At 41.9% G+C, this 21,217-nt stretch overlaps 1 protein-coding gene across 1 annotated transcript in view; it reads right to left on the minus strand.

The window, feature by feature from the left end:
• Positions 1–755: 755 nt before the first annotated feature.
• The window catches only part of CRPPA (CDP-L-ribitol pyrophosphorylase A), a 167,020-nt gene continuing 146,558 nt past the window's right edge, over positions 756–21,217 (minus strand). Inside the window, exon 10 of the mRNA XM_075214069.1 lies at positions 756–2,635. Within this exon, the coding sequence (XP_075070170.1) occupies positions 2,531–2,635 (105 nt within the window). The 3' untranslated portion in view covers positions 756–2,530. The remainder of the gene's footprint in view (positions 2,636–21,217) is intronic.

Raw genomic sequence — 21,217 nt, forward strand, 5'->3', positions numbered from 1 at the left:
CTCTGGATATTTCTGCTTGTGGTGGGCTATGTGGTCTGTGATTCATTCACCTTTATGCATCCAAGTTAGTGACAAACAGAACAATGATTTATTCATGTTTTTAATTTAAATAATAATTTTATAATATTACTGAATTGTGTACTAGAAATCTTTGTTGCGCCTACGTTTCCTGTCCTTTAAAACACATGCTTTTCCCTCAGCTGTTCCATACTATAACTATTATATGTACCCTGAAGTGGACTTAATCCTAAGCACATGAATGACTCCCTTCTGTTTAGTGCTGTACAATTCACACGTCAAATATTGTGATGCTATAACACGATAGAAGTCACTTAGAATCTGCTTTTTGAAAATAAATAATTCTCTATAATTTGCAGTCTCCTAGATTCTGCTGCTTTGGTAAGTTGCATGATTATTGGGCAAAGGGTCAACATCTCTTTATAAATCATCAGATAAAAAACCTGTCTTTGAATGGACTTTGGGGCAATTGTGAACCCTACATGACCCTCCTAGAATCACCCCTGATCTTGATAAAATACTTTGTATTACGTAACAGCTGTTCCTCAGAGTTCTTTTTCCGGTAAATTCATTTTTACATGTTACTTCTTTAAAGGGTCCATCTCTGTCTGATGTTTACGTATACTCAATGCCCCAGTACCTGTGTCTGTATAATAATTGCACATGTATCAATTTGTTCTTATATGTGTACATTCTAAATATGGTCAATAAGTCAATAAAACAGCCGAGAATACAACAAAAGTATAAAATACTTTAATTAGGAACAGAGTTTTGTTGTAGAACGTAGAATCATTTCAGATTGGAGACCAGAGTTGTAAACATTTTGTTTTTCCGCAAACCAAATTGTATTTAAACAGCAGTAAATGTATCATAAATCCTATGCAATCGTCTGAGATGATGACAGCGATATAAACACTCATGTTTCACTAGAAAATATGTTTTCATAACAACAGTCACCTCTGCCGATCATTAATAATCATAATAGTTTCTAGTTTACAATTCCCCACTGTTTAATAATAGGCAGAGACCCATCCCCGTATGGTACAGAGACCAATGTAATGATACTTATATTATAATGAGTGTTAGCAGGATCCGGCCGGCCCGTGCAGACAGAAACGACCATTCAATGGGTTGGTAGAACCGCCTCTCCATAAACATTTCCTAGTTTACTATAATGTGTTATGCATGAGCCTAGATTATGGGGAAATCCGGCAGGGAAATAGCATATTAACATGCAGCAATAAATCCCTGTGAACACCTCTCTATCCACTTTCTAAACAAGAATCGCATCATTTAATTACAGAGGAGAGATTCAACCTTTATTATTAAGAAGCGGCAGAGGACCGAGCATTTAATTGTTTTATAGAGAGCTGCTGCTTGCACCTAAAAGAACTTTAAGTGACAAGAGATTGGCCATCTGCCTGATAAAGTTTCATGACTGTATTCTACAAGTGCGTTGCCCACAGGACCGTCCGCACCATTAGTACAAGTATATATTATTGACTTAGGGCTGATTCAGAGTGAGACGTAGGCACGTTTGAGTACTGCGAGAAGGAAGGGGTGTTGCCTAATGTAGGCAACGTACAATTAGGATGTAATTGAGCAATTGCGTATGGATTGAGACTGTGACGCTGTCGCAGATGCGGCAGAATAAGTGGTTGTATTTGAGTGTGGTCAGGGGCAGGTCTGAGTGGCGGTGATGATGATTATTATGACAAACGTACAAACTAGTGAACTGCTTGCAAGTAGAGGTTTGCTAATGATTGGCAGACGCTTACTGAGACTTTAGCAGTCACTAGATTAGAATTTGCGCTTTGTAGTAAAGATATTTTTTGTATCTGCATTTGGCTCTGAATCAAATCCTTAGGGGTATGGTTACTAAACTGCGGGTTTGAAAGAGTGGAGATGTTGCCTATAGCAACCAGATTCTAGTTATCATTTTGTAGAATGTACTAAATAAATGACAGCTAGAATCTGATTGGTTGCTATAGGCAACATCTCCACTTTTTCAAACCTACAGTTTAGTAAATCTAGCCCTTAGCGTCTAATAATTGAATAGATGATCGAGTGCCGTGAGGTCACGCCAACCTCTGCCTTTCATACCTCGCATCTGCATCTCCCGGAAGTGAGGTGAAGTAATATGACATACACATGACTACCAACATTTTTAAAACGCCAAATTGGTAGAATTCAAGCCCCTCCCATTTTCCACCCAAACCACACCCTGACCCACCCTATCCACACCCACATTCCCCTCTCTGAGTTCGAGGATTGGGGCTATTAAATATATAAATAACTCTTTTGTTATCTGTAGTAAATTTCAGTAGTTTTATTAAAGAAAAAAATTAAATTATAGAAAACTCGAAAAGGACTTTACTGGATGGTACTCAGTCCTGTACTTCAGCAGAAACAATTCCAAAACAACATTTCTAGCAGAGATGTTTGGTTGTACATTATACCAGTACGTTGCAAGTTCACAGAATGTTTCTTTCCAGAATTTGAAGGGTTATTTTCAAGCGAGCATCAGCTGCCCGGCGAGCGCTGGGGTCCTGTCTTTGATCAGAGCGGCGATGATCGCAGAGGCCTCGTGTGCTCTTCCTTGAAGCTGAGACTCATCCTGCAAAACATAAAAACACGTCGTAAATTGCAGTATATTTTATGCTTTTGGTGGGGTTTTGTGCACACAGTAAACCACATTGGGGGTGATCTGGGGATAAAGAGTTTCCACAACGCAGACAATGCAGCAATAAATGTCTTTCCTAAATATTCAGCACTGGTGAGCACAAACAAGGTGTGAGAATAACAGGGCTGAGTCACAGCGTTGGATTCTGCTGCTCTATTGACCCTCGTAGTTCCTCTGTGAGGTGCTGGACCTTGTATAAAGGTGACAGGAGCATCAGTGCAACGTAACAAAGCATAATATTATTGTGTCCTTGGAGAGATGTCTGACATTGACGGGCCGCTGGGTGAGGGCTACGTACTGGCAGCTGCTCACTCCTAAAGTCCTTCATAACGAGGATCTATTTTCGCTTATATAATATATTAATAAAACTTAGCACTGGATCAATATTTACAATGATAATAATACATGAACACCGTATTAAGAAGTGGTTAAATACACTGAATAACAATAATAATAAGGGGATATTTTATGGTAGAGGAGGAATGAAAACGTTGCCTTAAGGTATATTTGTGCTCCATAGTCTATGATGCTATATTTCTATTTGTTCTTCTAGTCCCACCTCTTATGCTAATGAGTAAAACGTGGGGGTGGTTTAGTTAACCTATCAATAAAATACCATTTTTGTAGCATATGTAATACATACATTTTTAGGTGGATTTTTTTCTGATTTAAAATGGCAAAATTATTCTTACTGAAGAAAATAGACGAAAAAAGGCCAGAAAAAAGAACAGACAATTTTGCATCCTAAATAAAAGTTGCTTTGAAGAATATAGTTCAAAAATATGTAGCTGCTTCATCAATGACAAACGTAAGAACATTTCCACATTTTTCAGCTCTTATAGAATATCGGCCTTTTGTGACCACAGATCGGACACTTTGTTTCCCTGGGTACCGTGAAAATTAGTAAATAGAGACTCTAATCTCCTCTCCTGAAATACCAATGTACTGCTGTGAGCTTTTCTAATGATCTGATTGGCTACAGGTTTCCATCCACTTCAAAACTGTGGACATAGCAGACAAACAGGAGATGAAGACTGGTAACAAAATTAACGACTAATAACCCAGCTGCTGACATCCAGACATGGCTGAAACCAGATAGATAAAAGCGATATATTAAAGTCCAAGTTGCATGAGGGTGCTGAGAATACCTTTTTTTATTTTTACTCGGCCAAAGGGGATTTTTCAAAGTTTTTCCTTTACCAATCAGGCTTTTCTTGTAGCTAGCGTAGCAAGTCAATTCATGCACTGCAGTCTGCTTCATCTGTAAATCTTAAACCATCAGTAATATTTAAAAACGCACATACCCCAAGTGCAGCCCATCTGGTTATCGGAAATACAGCATAAGTTTATCCCCAAATTACACAGCGCATCTTTTTTTTTTTTTAGGCGAAAGCATGAAAATTAATAACGTCCCATAGACTGAAAAACATCACAGCTGGCAAAGTATAAAAAAAAAAATATTTACAATCTGATCATAAGTTCTGTTTTATTCTGCTCACAAGGAAAAATATTGTGGTTAACGTTTACAGCGTACAAGCAACACTCATGAAACGTCTCAAACTGAAGTCATAATTTTATAGCACTTTAATTATGTATAGCTGTACAACTGGCTGCCAGAATGAGATTATAAACAGCTTCTTACAATAAATAGTTTACCCATTTACTCATGTGGCTGTGCTAAGAGTTTACGCACACATACACACAGAGCCGTGTAGGACAGGGTAAGGAAACAGACTGCCATTGTGATTTTACATTCAGCCGCAAACAATTATCTTGCATTACCGACCACCCAAGATACTGCAGAAAGAAAAAAAAGTGATTTAACAGAGAGACATGCAGCCTTCTAATCATACCAGGCGTACGGATTATGCAAGCTAACTTTTCACCATTTGAAAAGACCTTTACTAAAATAAACTGACCTTGAAAGTACAATTGTGTCAAACGTTTGGACTCCCAAGGAAAGCCGTGTGTGAAGGTTTGGGTTATAACACACCAACCCCCCTGCTAAGTACACAGTGTCATGATCTAAATCAATTACAGGGCACAGAGAAAAAATGTCTTTTAATTGAATTTGTTGTTTTTTTTCCCCCCATGTGAACACTGAAATAATATTTGTTATAATAACTGGATACATTTTCAAGATGTTTAGTTTAAATAAAGGAAAATAATATATGTATAGAAAAAAAACATGCACCTTCAGGACAGACTTCAGAGAGAACCTCAAACTGATTTTGCGCTGCAGAAAAGTGAACAGCTTCCTACAGCGCCTTTGAAAACAACGTAAAGCCATAAAAAAAAAAATAAAGCTGGGTTCTATGTAAAATAGAGATAAGTGTCAAATCTAGCAGCGGGGAACAGAGAAAAGGCGACAGTAATTCAAATAGAATTAAAATGTTACCTCTGTGTAGCCTGACCCATTATAGCAAGAGAAATAACACTACACATACATGTTTAATGGGATATTATAACGTTCCAGGAAACGTTTATGCGTCAAAGTCCATTAAAAATAATGATTTGATTTGCTTTTTATAAACAGCCAAAACAGTACCAGTTACCAATGACATAAAGGAACTGTCTCTCTTCTACCTGGCTTCTGCATAACTTCTAGGAACTTTTATTATTACATTGTTTTTATTTTTTTGTGGCGTATTTTAAAAAGAGGAAAGGAATAAAAAAACAATGTATTGTCTGGCGTACAGAGGGTGATGGAATAGTAGAAGGAGAACACAAGGAGAGAGGGCCCTGCTCCTAAGAGCTTACATCCTAAAGGAGAAGGTGGTACTGGGTGGGTGACACAGAAGTGATAGACGAGTAAATGCGTAAGGTGGAGGGCTGAAATGTCTGAATAAAAAAATGAGTTTTAAGGGCACGCTTGAATCCTTGGAGAGAAGAGACTAACCTGATAGGGCCTAGGAGATCGTTCCACAGGTATGGAGCACCCCAGGCAATGTCCTGGAGGTGAGACACTGGAAATCTAGGAGGGATGATTGCTGAAAGCTTTGTAGGTGACCATGAGGAGTTTAAATTTAACTCTGTAGGCCAGAAGGAACCAGTGTAGAGACTGGCAGAGAGGGGCAGCGGGAGAGACAAACAAGGTGGGCGGCAGCACTGAGGATAGACTGAAGAGGAGCAAGGTGAGAGTGCAGTAGGTCAGAGTGAAGGAGGTTACAGTAATCAAGGAGAGAGATTACAAGGAAGTGAATAAGAGTTTTGGTGACTTCCATGATGAGAAAAGGGACAGATCTTGGATATATTCCGGAGGTGGAATCGGGAGGATTTGGAGAGGATCAGAATGTGAGGTTTGAAGGAGAGGGAGGGGTCGAGGATGACCCTTAGGTAGCGGACTTAAGGACAGAGATGAGGGTAGTTTTATCGGGAGAAAGAGAGGGGGACTGTATGGGGGGGGGGGGCAATGATTTCAGTCTCTGAAATATTAAGTTGAAGACAGTGCTGGGACATGCAAGATGAGATGGACGAGAGACAGGAGAGGAAGGGGAGAGGTCAGGGGAGGAAAGGCAGATTTGGGTGTCATCAGCATAGGGGCGGTACTGCTGGCCAGAGAAGCGGATGAGGCCACCAAGGAAGGAGATGTAGAGGGAGAAGAGCAGGGGGCCAAGAATGGAATCTTGGGGAACTCCGACAGGTAAGGGGAGGGGGGGGGGTCAGGTGTGTAGACTAAGAAGGAGCGTCTGGAGAGGTAAGAAGAGAACCAGGAGAGGACAGTGTTACGGAGGACTATAGATCGGTGAGTTTGCATTGTGTGCTCTCTGCTCTTGGTACAGTTGTATCCAGATCGCAGCTTTGTGTCATATCCCAGAGTAACAACATTATACAAACCCGCCTGGTGATATAACGTCATGGCAGAAAAGCACAGAGAGAGGTCAGAAAGGTAAATCTATATGCTTAGTAAACATTGCAGGGTGGCATGTACAAGCCAATAAAGTCATCCGAAGGTGGACACTCCTCTAACCCTTCCCTGCCAAAGGTGTGAGACAGTTTTGGTCTTCACATGGCCACATGATTTTCTCCCATGTTTGTATTGCATTGGTTGTGCAGAGAGTAACTTTTTATAACATTTTTGTACAGGGAGAGATTAATAGCTTTTTTGGTGTGGGGGCCCAAACAAACCAATCATTTCAGCCACAGTTTGGTAGGCCCTTTCAGTGAAATGATTGGTTTGTTAAAGTGCGCATGTCCTATTTCAACAACATAAGGGTGGGCGGGAGGGCCCAAGGACAATTCCATCTTGCAACTCTTTTTTGGCATTATGTGACCGTCCAACAGTCGTTTGCCATGAGCACGAAGTACGACAGTAGTCATCCTATGGCAAAGCGGATAACTGCGGCCTTAACAGCTATGTTGGTGTTAGACGTGCATCTGGTGTCCGCCATCTGTGCATTGGAATTGAGACTAGTTGGAGGAGGTATTGTGGTACCGGGGCCACTCCACTACGCAGTTCATAAAGCTGCGTATCAGATATTAAACTACGTTCAATGTTGCTGCCAAATAAAAAAATAATGAAAATGCCCTGTCATCAACGAAAACAAGAGGTAGTGAGAACTCCACCCTCTATATGCTGCAGAGGATGGAGGAGCAGAAAAAGGCCATTCAAGCCTACACAGCCATCCAAGATGGGCCACGTGTTTGTGCCGCCCACTTGTGTCGCTTAGCTTAGACATCCAGCTACCTCGGTGCAACGTTTTGGACTAAAAAAATATTGTGAGGTGTGAGGTGTTCAGAATAGACTGGAAATTAGTGGAAATGATTGTTATTGAATGCTATTGAGGTTAATAATAGCGTAGGAGTGGAAAAAAAACAAAAAAACTGGATTTTAGCACTTTTTATGCTTTTTTAAAAAAAACCTAAATCAGAACCAAAACCTTTCATCAGGTGTTTTGGCAAAACAAATCAGAACCCAAAACCTCAAGCTAATCAGAACCCAAAACACTAAAAGTGGCCGGTGCACACCCCTAGTAACAATACTACAATATATAAGCGCACTCTCCACTTCCTGGGAGAAGACCAACCCCCTGCGCGGTCTCTCTCTATATATAGTACCTTGAATTCATATGCCCAGTGCACAGCACCTCTTTCTTAACAAATAATAGTCACTATTAAATGCCACAATTACCAATGTTACTTAAAAGAAATCTATTTTATTGTTCCATAAATGAATAATGTAGTTATGTGGAAGCAAAGCAGAACAGTGTGTATGGTCCACAATGGGTGGAGGGGTCCATGCAGTGTTTTCTGACTTCTTAATAATTGTGATTTACTCCACACAAATAGTCTAGAGAAAAATATATATATATTGCATCAGCTGAATGGAGTTCATTGAACAAATAGTTCCCCTAGTGCCCACAATGCACCTGTACAGACCTTAAGGTAGATTTATTTTAAGTAACATTGGTAATTGTGGCATTTAATAGTGACTATTATTTATTAAGGAAGGGGTGCTGTGCACTGGGCATATGAATTCAATTTACTTAAGTAAATATAGGGGAATTATCTGCACCAGATCTGACTTTCATATAACTACTTCCCACCGGTAATGTATGCCAAACTTTATTTTAAGTTGGGGTGATCCCCTAGAACAATAATAACGTATGAATCAAGGAAAGGAAAAGGAAAGTTCTAATATTGGAGGCACATTGTATATATTTACTGCTTACCATTATTAATATATATATATATATATATTTATTGAGTGTTAGTTATCTAGAACTGATTACTGTACTATAAGCGCAGTACTGCACAGGATTAATACAAACCTGTTAGAGTACAATAAACTACTGTACTAATGACTACAATGTGATATTTTAAACCAGATTAAACAAAATCAATCAGAGCACACAGAGACATCACAGACTTTTATGAAAACTTCCCACAAAGAAACATTGTTTCCCTAATTACCTGTGTTAAACTATGCGCTTATCACCACTAATTATTATTACCATTTATTTATATAGCACCCCCAGTCATGCAGCGCAGTACAGAGAATATTGGTCATTCATATCACACACATAAGAGTTCATTTTGTCAGAAGACAATTAAACTACAGGTATGTATTCGGAGTGTGGGAGGAAACAGGAGCACCCGGAGGAAACCCACACAAACACAGGGAGAACACACAAACTCCACATGGATAAGGCCATGGTCAGGAATGGAACTCATGACCCCAGTGCTGTCAGGCAGCAATACTCACCACCCTGCCGCAATGATCCACTTTTCAGACATCTGCTGAGAAACTTCAACACAGTCTCAGCTTTGCATTAAAGCTGTAGTTTCAGTAGTGCCCACATACGCAGTGGTGTTTTACTTGCATCTGTTAATGCTAATAACACTGCTAGAAACATTACTGTAGGCTTTCCAATGTGTGGAACAAGTAGCGTTATATAAAACTACCTTCATCGGAACCCAATGTAAGTGAAAACATCCATGGGTATAGTAACACAATGATGACCCATTTATAATCATTACAAATGCAAATAAAAACACCAGTGGGTATAAGCCCTCTGAGCAGTCATGGGCAACAGACAGCCCTCCGAGACTTCACCTGCTCCACTGTCAGATTTATTTGCAATATCTTGTAACGGTTGTTTAAAATGCCTGCTGATATATTATTACAGATAAGTGTCTTTTTTTGATTAACTGTGTTGTTTTAACTTACTGAGATTACTGTGCCCTTGCCAAGGTTAGAGGGCTGCACCCTGCGGTCCCTGAAGTGTATCAGGTTGCTCATCACTGCCTATAGCTGGGTACACACTTATGCAATTATCTATCGTGCAGATCACACGATTCACAAACGTTCGCTCAGATATCGCATTAGTGTGTATGTTCCCACGATCATGTTTACCTTACCAAAACACATCGCATCTGTTGATTTGTTTTCCTAAACTTCCTAAAAAACACCATCAATGATGGAACGATGTCGGGCAACTGTGGAAGTGAGTACACACTCGCGACCAGCAGTGTAGGCAGATGTCTGTAGTGTGTACAATCACAATCTTTTCAGCAGATGGTTACGAGAGATGAAGATCACAGATCTGTTGGTAAATCGTGTAGGTGTGTACACATGAATCGGCATGGTCATCGGGACTTTCAGTTGTTCGTGAAATCGTTAGATACATCACATCTGTAGTATGATTGCATTAGTGTGTACCCAGCTTTAGAGGCACCAAACAGCAGCCACTAAAATTATTGAAAGGTGATAACACTTTTTTTTTTTTTTTATGAAAACAGATCCAAAAAATACTTAATTGAAACCCAAACTAGGACCTTGTGTTAAACGATGCCCATACTTGACTACTTTTGAAAGCAGCTGTCTGCAAGGGGGGAAGGCTGTCATGGGGGCGTGGCCACGTGTGGTGCACCGTAGTCCCCGCCCCCTGTCAATCTTGGACAATTTCGGGTAAACGCAGCAGGGACTACAATTGCACGTTTAGCCCCTACCACTTCAACAATGGAGATGGCTTTATCAGGAGTCCAGGAAAACTCCCAAAAATTCGGGAGTCTCTCGGACATTCCGGTAGAGTAGGCAACTATGACCATGCCCCTATCTGAGTAAACGCAATTCTCAACCACTTGCTGGGAAAATGAAAAACCTTCCAGAGCTCAGAGTCTTGGATTTGTTTTTAATATGAAGTCTTATGGTTACGATGTGCTGATCATTTTATTTGTTGGATGTGATGTGTCGGAGTTCCACGGCGGTACTATACATTGTACATCTTTGCTTCGTCTGCACACATTGCTCAGTCATAACCAGATTTCTGTTTGCCGAAAGAATTTTGTGCTTTGCACATGTCACAGTTTTATTATTTCTTGACATCTAGTAATGAAGTACAGACAGGAATTTGTTTCACTCACTCACAATTTACTGACAACATATCTCCTTTGCATAAACAAATGATGGATTATTTACTTTATTTTTTGTTACAATGTTACTTGTTTAGTACCTGTATTTGCTTATTATGCTTTACTTATAACCTGCAGATGTTCAAATTGTTACTTCTATCCATGAAGAAGTTTAGTTCTGTCTATATTGACAGAACTAAACTATCAGGTTAAAGTAACTAAATTAATTTCAAAATTAGGAAGTAAACTGATACATTCCAGTATTTATTATCATATACAATTCTATCCAGTAGCTATACGGTGATATTTATAATAATATGAAAAGCGAGGTTTCTGGTTAAAAGTCCAAGAAGTTTATTCAATTTGCTCCGAGCAGACTAAACATGACTGAGATAATTCCCAAAGTTTTAAACAGTAATGTACCTGCTTTGCATCAAATAGAACTTTTTCTCATTTACGTAAATGGTGAATAAAAAACAAATATGTATAAAATCAAAGTAAGTATTTGGAGTATAAATGTAGACAAGAAAGCATATTAAATTGACGTAATTGAAAACAGAGAGAAATATATACCAATAATAGTTTTCAAGTACAGTATCCATATTTTTAGTAATTTAAATCAGTATAGTATATTAAAACATAACGTTAGACATATGTATTCATGATACACTAAGGGGACAGAAGACTGCACGTCTATTAGTGTCGCTGCCGCAGTCTCTAAATGTAGTGACCCACCATGAGTGGGGTGAGTAGTCCTGTAACACAGATACTGTAGAGCACAGTAAGAGATACACTGTTTCCATGACAATGGAACACTTGTTTAGAACTGAAATACTGAGATTAGGTTGTGAGAGAATTCTGTACAGAACAGCTGCTCTGATGTGGATTAACTCATAAAGTGCTACAGAAATCTGGACGAGGGACTGCCGTATTTGCAGTCATGGCAGTATCCCATGCAAGATGGTAGGAGATGAGTATTATAAATTCACTTTCTGTGTCTGGGACTAAATGGACTAATTGTAGGTATGCACTTCTGCCTTACAGCACTGGGGTCATGAGTTCGATTCCCAACCATGGCCTTATTTGTGTGGAGCCTGGTGATCCTCTGCCAGGCCTCTTCTGCAAATGTCTTCAGTTCCTGCTTGTTCTTGGGGCATTTATCTTCAGTTTTGTCTTCATCAAGTGAAATGCATGCTCAATTGGATTCAGGTCAGGTGATTGACTTGGCCATTGCATAACACTTGTTAGCCTTAAAAAACTCTTTAGTTGCTTTTGCAGTATGCTGCGGGTCATTGTCCATCTGCACTGTGAAGCGCCGTCCAATGAGTTCTGAAGCATTTGACTGAATGGGCAGCACGGTGGCATAGTGGCTAGCACTTCTGCCTTACAGCACTGGGGTCATGAGTTCAATTCCCGACCATGGCCTTATCTGTGAGGAGTTTGTATGTTCTCCCCGTGTTTACGCGGGTTTCCTCCGGGTGCTCCAGTTTATTCCCACACTCCAAAAACATACTGGTACGTTACTTGGCTGCTATCACAACGGACGTGTGTGTGCGTTAGGGAATTTAGACTGTAAGGTCCAATGGGGCAGGGACTGATGTGAGCAAGTTCACTGTACAGCGGTGCGGAATTAGTGGCGCCATATGAGTAAATAAATGATGTATATCCATCCAGTACTGTATATTAGACCTCCCTTCCCTACCATAAGCTTCCTATACCCACTCCTATTGTCCGTTGTCTTTTACCTGTGTACCTACCTATATGAACGTCCAACATATTAATTTAATTTCTATGTTTTGCTTCTATTACCTGAATCTATTCATGAATGGCTAAAGTTAGGTACACACTACACGGTTTTCGTCCAATAATCGGCTCAATCAGCCGACATACGACCACTCGTTAAAAAGTCGGGTCAGTGTGTGCAGTGACACGATGGTCGAAAGTCTGCCCAAATGGACGATTGTCGCCTCATTTGGTTGGTCGTACCGTTAAATATTTTCGTTCCAATCTCGTTTCCATTGTGTAGTGTGTATATACTTCGGACCGATCCACAACAGTGAGTACGAAATTACAGTCATTGCTCACGACAACATGGCTGTAAAAAATCGCTAACGGGACAGCTGCTCTTCCCTTTATTGTCTAAAACAAGGCTAGTGTGTATGCAGTCCATGGACCGAGCGATCGGACCATCGATCGCATGTAAAATCGATCGGCATAAAAAGTTGGTGGAAAATTCTGTAGTGTGTACCCAGCTTAAGGCTCTTCTGATAGGTGTCACTGATATATTATTTAACCTCTGTTTGTTATGTAATCTTTTACTACCTAGGGCTGTTTGCATTTTATAGTTGTATTTTAGGGTAGGATGACCATTGATTTGTTCGGTTGCACTGTTAATGTAATTGTGAAATGTTAATAAAAGCACATTTCTTCAATGCGGCGATGATGAAATAAATAAGTGAAAACTGAACTTTTCAGCATTTGGGAGTTTTGCAGACATGTGCTTTCTGTTAACCCATTTCAATCTGTACCCGTTTATCCGCTCGGTATGAGCGTCTGACTGAAGCCTTTCCCCTCTTTCCGGATGTCAGTTACATGCATCATCTACAGTAATGGTAACATGACAGATTTAGTTATGTGTTCAAAGAGCAGTGAGAATATTTCTTCCCTGTTTTACGTTAATCTGCATAAACCGAATATGACACAATCAGCTAGGCAGGGGGTCCCGGGGGGGCTATAACTGTGATATACAGTCATGTCAAATACACCCTCTTTCAAACCTGTCATTTTACATTTCAGGACGTAATTAACAATCATCTAGTCCTGACCATGTCCCCAAAATATTCTAAATCCAATCTAATATGGCAAATAACTCATAACAGATTTTCCGCTGTCATTATTTATTCAGCAAAATATAATCCAACATCACGAACCCATGTGTGATAAAGTCCACCCTATGAATCAGTCGCTTGTAGAGCCACCTTTAGCAACAATACCCGGAAGTTGTTTTCTATGAGTTTGGGTTTATCAGTCTCTTCCATCATTTGAGCAATTTTGGCCCACTCCTCTTTATAACACTGCTTCAGTTCATTGATGTTTGAGGGCAGTTATATTTTTGCAGTTCTCATAAGGTCCAGACACAAAATCTTAATAGGATCATAGTCCAGTCTTTGTCTTGGCCATTCCAAAACTTTGATTCTTCTCTTTTTCAGCCATTGTTAGGAACTTACCTTGTTCCCGTTCCGCTGCGCTGTAAGCTTGGTCTGACAGCGGTGTCCGATCCGTGCAGCGCTTCTTCTGTTGGCGCTGCCGCACTTCCGGGTTCTCCCTGCTGCCGATCATGTGACTCCTGGGCGGGGAATTCAAACTCCTATATCTCCCCTGCTCTGACACGCTGCCTGTGTCAGAGCAATGTGTTTCCTGTTCCTGGCTACAGTTCCTGTGTCCTGACTCCTGTGAACCTGCTTCCTGTGTATCCCTCTATTCCTCCTACTCCTGTGTACCTACCTGGCTGTGACCTGACTATTCTTTGGCTTATCCCTGGCACTACGAACTGGACTATCTCCTGTGTACCGACTCGGCTGTGTTTCCAACTATTCTCTGGATCTCCCTCTGGCACCGTATACCTGATACCTTCTGTGTACCTACTCGGCTGTGTTACCAACTATTCTCTGGATTTCCCTCTGGTACCGTATATCTGATATCACCAGTGTACTGAACCGGTCGTGTCTCTGGACCCATATCCTGCCACGCACCCATTGGCTCCGTGCATCTACCGGTTACTGTTCCAGACCTACAACGCCTGGAATTACGGTTAGTGCCTGTACTTGCACTGCTTTGTCTATTTTCTTGTCTGCCTGCCATCACTTAGAACTTTCTCCCTTACGTCAGTAGGCTAATCTGGGGGCCGCGACCTGTGGTTCTTCGGCAGCAAAGTCCACACTACCTTGCGGTGGTTCTTGGTGAAGACCGGAAGGCCGTTAGACTCCGCGCCCTAGGTAAGCCTGTGCTAATACTGACTAAGGCATCATAATCGTAACAGTTTGCTCTGACCCACTTATCTAACTGATGGAAGCGACAGGGAATCCCACTGCGGGAGTATTACTGGATAACTTAGCGGCTCAGGTTGAAGACCAGGGGAAAAATCAAGAACAGTTATTACAGATTCTGCAGACTCTGTCTAACAGGTTGGATACGCTTCAAGCAGCTCAGATGGCAGCTCCTAATCCTCCACCTGCTCCGGCCCCACAACCTGCCTCCGCTCCAAGCAATTCGGCTGTATCTGCTCCCACAACCTCTCAACTCCGCATACCTAACCCACCCAAGTTCAATGGGGATCCTAAGGAAGTCCAAGGGTTCTTAAACCAGTGTGCTATTCAATTTGAACTTTTGCCTGGAAACTTTCCTACACAGAAAACTAAAGTCGCTTATATCATTTCCTTATTGTCTGGTCAAGCGCTTGCCTGGGCTTCTCCTCTCTGGGAACATGATGACCCCATCCTCCATAATTGTGCCACTTTCCTGGAAACCTTCAGACGCATCTTTGATGAACCCGGACGAGTCTCCAGTGCAGCTTCTGGACTCCTCCGTCTGCGCCAGGGTACCCTTACTCTGGGCCAGTACGCCCTTCAATTTCGCACTATGGCAGCCTAACTTCGTTGGAACAATGAAGCTTTAGTGGCCACATTTTGGCAAGGCTTGTCTGATCGTAATAAGGACGAGCTAGCGGCCCGAGAGTTACCCACTACCCTGGATGATTTGATCTCTCTCTGTAACCAGATTGATAAACATTTCCGTGAACGCACTCAGGAGAGAGAGAGTTCCCGTCGATCTACTTTCCGTTTGGCTCCTCGCTACCAAAGTCCTATTACACCGGAGGAAGAGCCTATGCAGTTGGGAAGAGCACGTTTATCCCAGGAGGAAAGAGAGAGGCGGTTCAAGAATCGTTTATGCCTTTATTGCGGGGAACCCGGTCATGTCCTGAGTCAATGTGGGAAGCGGCCGGGAAACGATCGGACCTAACTGATGACGGAGAGACTAAGTTAGGTATGAACATTCTCTCTCCTATGGATTCTAGTTTTTCTATCCAAGTTCTTCTGCAATATACTGATAAACAATTGTCTCTTCCAGCGCTCATTGACTCCGGTGCAGCGGGGAACTTTTTACGAGCTGACATTGTAGAGCGGTTATCATTGCCTAGGCAACCCTTAGATCCACCTATTGCCATTACAGCTATAGACGGCAGTCGTATCATTGGAGGATCCATTAAGAACAGAACTGTCAACATTTCTCTACGCATTGGAGCCTTACACACTGAGGAAATCTCCTTCCTAGTCATTCCAGAGGCTATCAACCCGTTGATCTTAGGCTTACCTTGGCTCAGACTTCACTCCCCCACTTTAGATTGGCAGAAACCGGAAGTCCTTGCATGGGGTTCAGAGTGTCATTCCCGATGTCTTCCCAGGATTCATAGACCCGCTATGGGCTGTCTGTCAACATCCTCCGGTATTCCTCCTCAATATCATTCGTTTTCTGACGTCTTTTGTGAAAAGGAGGCTTCCAAGTTACCCCCTCATAGACCTTGGGATTGCTCCATTGAATTGTTGCCGGATAAGATACCACCCAGAGGACGGGTATTTCCATTGTCTCTACCCGAATCAGATGCTATGTCCCTATATATTAAGGAGAATTTAAACAGGGGTTTTATCCGGAAATCCTCGTCACCAGCAGGAGCAGGTTTCTTTTTCGTAAAAAAGAAGGACGGCGGATTGCGTCCTTGTATAGACTACCGTGGCCTCAACACCATAACGAAAAAGAATAGGTACCCCTTACCATTGATCTCTGAACTCTTTGATAGGATCAAGGGAGCTTCAATTTTTTCTAAACTTGATTTGAAAGGGGCCTACAACCTTATCCGTATTAAACAAGGGGATGAATGGAAGACGGCGTTCAATACGCACGATGGGCATTTTGAGTATCTTGTCATGCCATTTGGACTTTGTAACGCTCCTGCGGTTTTTCAAAATTTCATTAACGAGGTTTTTCAGGATTTCCTGTATCAATTTGTTGTCATTTACCTAGACGATATTCTAATTTTTTCACCTGATATTATTACTCATTGCCATCATGTCTCCTTGGTTCTTCAACGCCTTCGGTCACATCATCTGTACTGTAATGTGGACAAGTGTGTCTTTGAAAAAACGCATCTTCCTTTTCTTGGTCACGTGGTTTCTGGCTCCGGATTACGTATGGACCCTGAGAAATTAAAGGCGATTTCTGACTGGCCCCAACCGGTTGGACTTAAGGCCATCCAGCGTTTTATTGGGTTTTCTAATTATTACCGCCACTTTATCAAAGGGTTTTCGTCTGTTATTGCACCCATCACTTCCTTGACCAAGAAATCTGCCAACGCTAAAACCTGGCCACCAGAGGCGGTAGAGGCCTTCAAGTATCTTAAAGAAGCCTTCATATCGGCACCTATTCTTCAACAGCCAGAATCTTCCTTCCCCTTTTTTCTCGAAGTTGACGCATCCTCCGCTGGAGTGGGAGCTATTTTGTCTCAGAAGAATTCTACTGGAAAATTTTCTCCCTGTGGCTTCTTTTCTCGTAAATTCTCACCCACCGAAAAAAAACTACGGCATTGGAGACAGAGAACTACTTGCTATCAAATTGGCCTTGGAAGCTTGGAGACATCATTTGGAGGGAGCCAGATTTCCTGTTACTATCTTTACGGATCAAAAGAACCTGCTTTATTTACAAACTGCATCTTGCCTCAATCCCCGTCAGGCCAGATGGTCTTTATTTTTTTCACGATTCAATATGATCATTACCTTCAGACCAGGGTCCAAGAACAAGAAGGCTGATGCTCTCTCTCGTTCCTTTGATTCTATGGATACCGAAGAAGAGTGTTAGGTCTATTCTAGATCCAGAATGTATTTTGGCTACTACTCCTACTCGTTTGATTATTCCTCACGGGAAGACTTTGGTTCCTCCACATCTCCAAACTAAACTCCTTAAATGGGCTCATGCCTCCCATTTTTCTGGTCATGCCGGTATAAAGAAGACCTTGGAATTTATCTCCCGTAGTTATTGGTGGCCGGCTATCCGTTCGGACGTTCGACAGTTTGTGACGGCGTGTTCCACTTCTGCTCAAAATAAAGTTCCTCGTCAAGCTCCATACGGTCTGCTGCAGCCTCTGCCAATTCCGGATCGACCTTGGAGTCATCTTTCCATGGATTTTATCACAGATTTACCCTCCTCCAGAGGGTTCTCAGTAGTGTGGGTGGTCACTGATCGCCTTTCCCGAGCCGCTCATTTTGTGGCATTAAAAGGTCTCCCTTCTGCTCCTATTCTGGCTCAACTCTTCATTAAAGAAATTTTCCGCCTACATGGCTGTCCAGATATTATCGTTTCTGATCGAGGAACTCAGTTCGTGGCAAAATTTTGGAGGGCCTTTTCTCGTCTTTGTGGAATTAAGTTAAATTTCTCTTCTGCATATCATCCTCAAAGTAATGGTCTCACTGAAAGGACGAATCAAGAATTGGAGAAATTCCTCAGATGTTTCATTTCAGCTAAACATGATGATTGGGTTGATTTATTACCTTGGGCAGAATTCGCTCACAATAATAATTCACACGATTCTACCTCCACTTCTCCCTTTTTTGCTCTTCAGGGATTTCATCCTAAAGTTCCGCCCTTCAAAGAGTTAACCGCTTCTGGAGTTCCTGCAGTTGATTCCCTTCTATCGGACTTCTCGTCTAGGTGGGATCTTATCAAACGCAAATTACTTCACACCTCTGCCATCAGTAAAAGAGCATTTGACAAAAGAAGAAGACCATCTCCACTACTTACTCCTGGTGACAAGGTATGGTTGTCTACGAAGAATCTTCGCTTGTTGGTCCCTTCTAGGAAATTCGCTCCCCGATTTATCGGTCCCTTCAAGATCATTGAGGTCATTAATCCAGTGGCCTTTAGATTAAAATTACCCCCTACCTTGAGGATTCCCAATGTCTTCCACATTTCCCTTCTCAAACCACTTGTTATTAACAAATTCTTCTCTTCAAGAAGACCCTACTGCTGCTATTTCTGCGCTAGATCAGGAATTTGAGGTGAAGGAGATTCTAGATTCTCGGATTTCCAGAGGTTCCTTGCAGTTCCTGGTTGACTGGAAAGGTTACGGCCCTGAAGAGCGTTCTTGGATTCCTGCACGAGACCTTCATGCTCCGAGTTTGTTGAAGAAATTCCATACCAAGTTCCCTCAAAAGCCTTATAGGTTGTCCGGAGGCCACCCCTGAAGGGGGGGTACTGTTAGGAACTTACCTTGTTCCCGTTCCGCTGCGCTGTCAGCTTGGTCTGACAGCGGTGTCCAATCCGTGCAGCGCTTCTTCTGTTGGCGCTGCCGCACTTCCGGGTTCTCCCTGCTGCCGATCATGTGACTCCTGGGCGGGGAATTCAAACTCCTATATCTCCCCTGCTCTGACACGCTGCCTGTGTCAGAGCAATGTGTTTCCTGTTCCTGGCTACAGTTCCTGTGTCCTGACTCCTGTGAACCTGCTTCCTGTGTATCCCTCTATTCCTCCTACTCCTGTGTACCTACCTGGCTGTGACCTGACTATTGTTTGGCTTATTCCTGGCACTACGAACTGGACTATCTCCTGTGTAACTACTCGGCTGTGTTACCAACTATTCTCTGGATTTCCCTCTGGTACCGTATATCTGATATCACCAGTGTACTGAACCGGTCGTGTCTCTGGACCCATATCCTGCCACGCACCCATTGGCTCCGTGCATCTACCGGTTACTGTTCCAGACCTACAACGCCTGGAATTACGCTTAGTGCCTGTACTTGCACCGCTTTGTCTATTTTCTTGTCTGCCTGCCATCACTTAGAACTTTCTCCCTTACGTCAGTAGGCTAATCTGGGGGCCGCGACCTGCGGTTCTTCGGCAGCAAAGTCCACACTACCTTGCGGTGGTTCTTGGTGAAGACCGGAAGGCCGTTAGACTCCGCGCCCTAGGTAAGCCTGTGCTAATACTGACTAAGGCATCATAATCGTAACAGCCATTCAGTAATAGATTTGCCGTTGTGTTTAGTATCATTGTCCTGTTGCATAATCTAATTCTGGCCAATCTTCAGTAGTCAGATGAATGGCCATACATCTTCCTCTATAACTCTCTAATAAAAAAGTGTGTGGTGGATTTGACGACTGCACAGATTCCAGGTCCAGTGGCGGCAAATACCATCGCTCTTCCTCTATCATGCTCAATGGCTGCTATGGAGATCTTCTGGTGATATTCTGTGTTTGGTTTTCGCCAAACATGGCTCTGTGCATTGAGACCAAACAACTCCACTTTGGTGTCACCTGTCCAGAGGACCTTTTATCAGAAGTCTTGTTTCATTCAGATGCAACTTTGTCATTCTAGGCTGTACTGCAATGCTTTGATCTTTTGAAGATAGGGACTTTCTCCTGGATATCCTGCCATACTTTATTCTTCTGTAATGTCATGAACTTTAACATTAACCATGTTGACAGAGTCCTGGAGATCCATGGATGAAAACGCATATCTAAAAATTGTGACAAATTTGACCACGCTCGTGACCAACCCAAACTAAGAGCCAGTAGGGGGGAGAAGTTGTTGTATATTTGTGGTTGGAATTTATTTACTTTTTTGTATTTTTGTTTCGGTCATATACATAGAAGAATGTCCCCAGTTCCTTAGTAGTAGTTATTAAACATTAAAAAAAACAATGGACATATGGTGCATCAAGTTATTGTAACAGTGTTGAGAACAAATATACTAATATACTAAATGAACCATAAAAAGACTGGAGAACTGGGCATCAACTCTAGCTGTGAACTTAGGCAGGTAGGTTATATACACCTTGTGTGAAGGTCGACAATGAGAATGGTGGTGGAACGATACTGATATGTTTAGACAACAGGACAAAACTTTCCCGGCAAATTCCAGCAAGACTTGCTTTATGCTATTGAAGACCACCCACAATGCATCAAACAACCTGTTCAGAACTGTGTCCAACGGCCAAACAAAATACACGTATTCTTGGAAGGGAAACTCTCGGAAATAGCCAAAAACTTGATGTATTTGTTTGTTATCAATGTTAGCATAACCGTGAGTTAATTAATGATTGTCCCACGTGAATTTTAAAAACACAAGACTGAAGAAAAAGATACGTGGAAAGGAATGTTCGAGAGCATTCCCTCTGTGGATCGGTGGGCACCGTTGCCGGATTCTTTGTGGTTAAGTACGACCTTAATACACAGACTGTACCTCTCATTACCAGCAATTATGTAAAGTATTATTTGCAGGACTTCCTCTATTTTTTGAAGAATTTCAACTCATCAGGTGGAAGCAATTATAAGACCCAAAGACCACCAAAAATGTATCCTCTAGCACTGTATGTATATGGGCTGGCCCGGGGAGCACGGGCTATGCAGTCAATTAGGTGGAATGTTACTGTAAGCAGACAGGGATTGTTGCCTGAACAGTTTATTTTATCACTGCCTGGGCAATACGCAGGATGATTGGACTTTATGTGTTTAAGTCAACAAAACAAATGATTGCAGTCTGTCCGCGCAGCCTATATTAAATCTGAAGTGTTTAAAACTACGTTAACCGTAGGCAAACAATAGACCGTGACGGATTT

This window comes from Mixophyes fleayi, chromosome 5 (assembly GCF_038048845.1).
Source record: "Mixophyes fleayi isolate aMixFle1 chromosome 5, aMixFle1.hap1, whole genome shotgun sequence".
Classification (NCBI taxonomy): Eukaryota; Metazoa; Chordata; class Amphibia; order Anura; family Limnodynastidae; genus Mixophyes; species Mixophyes fleayi.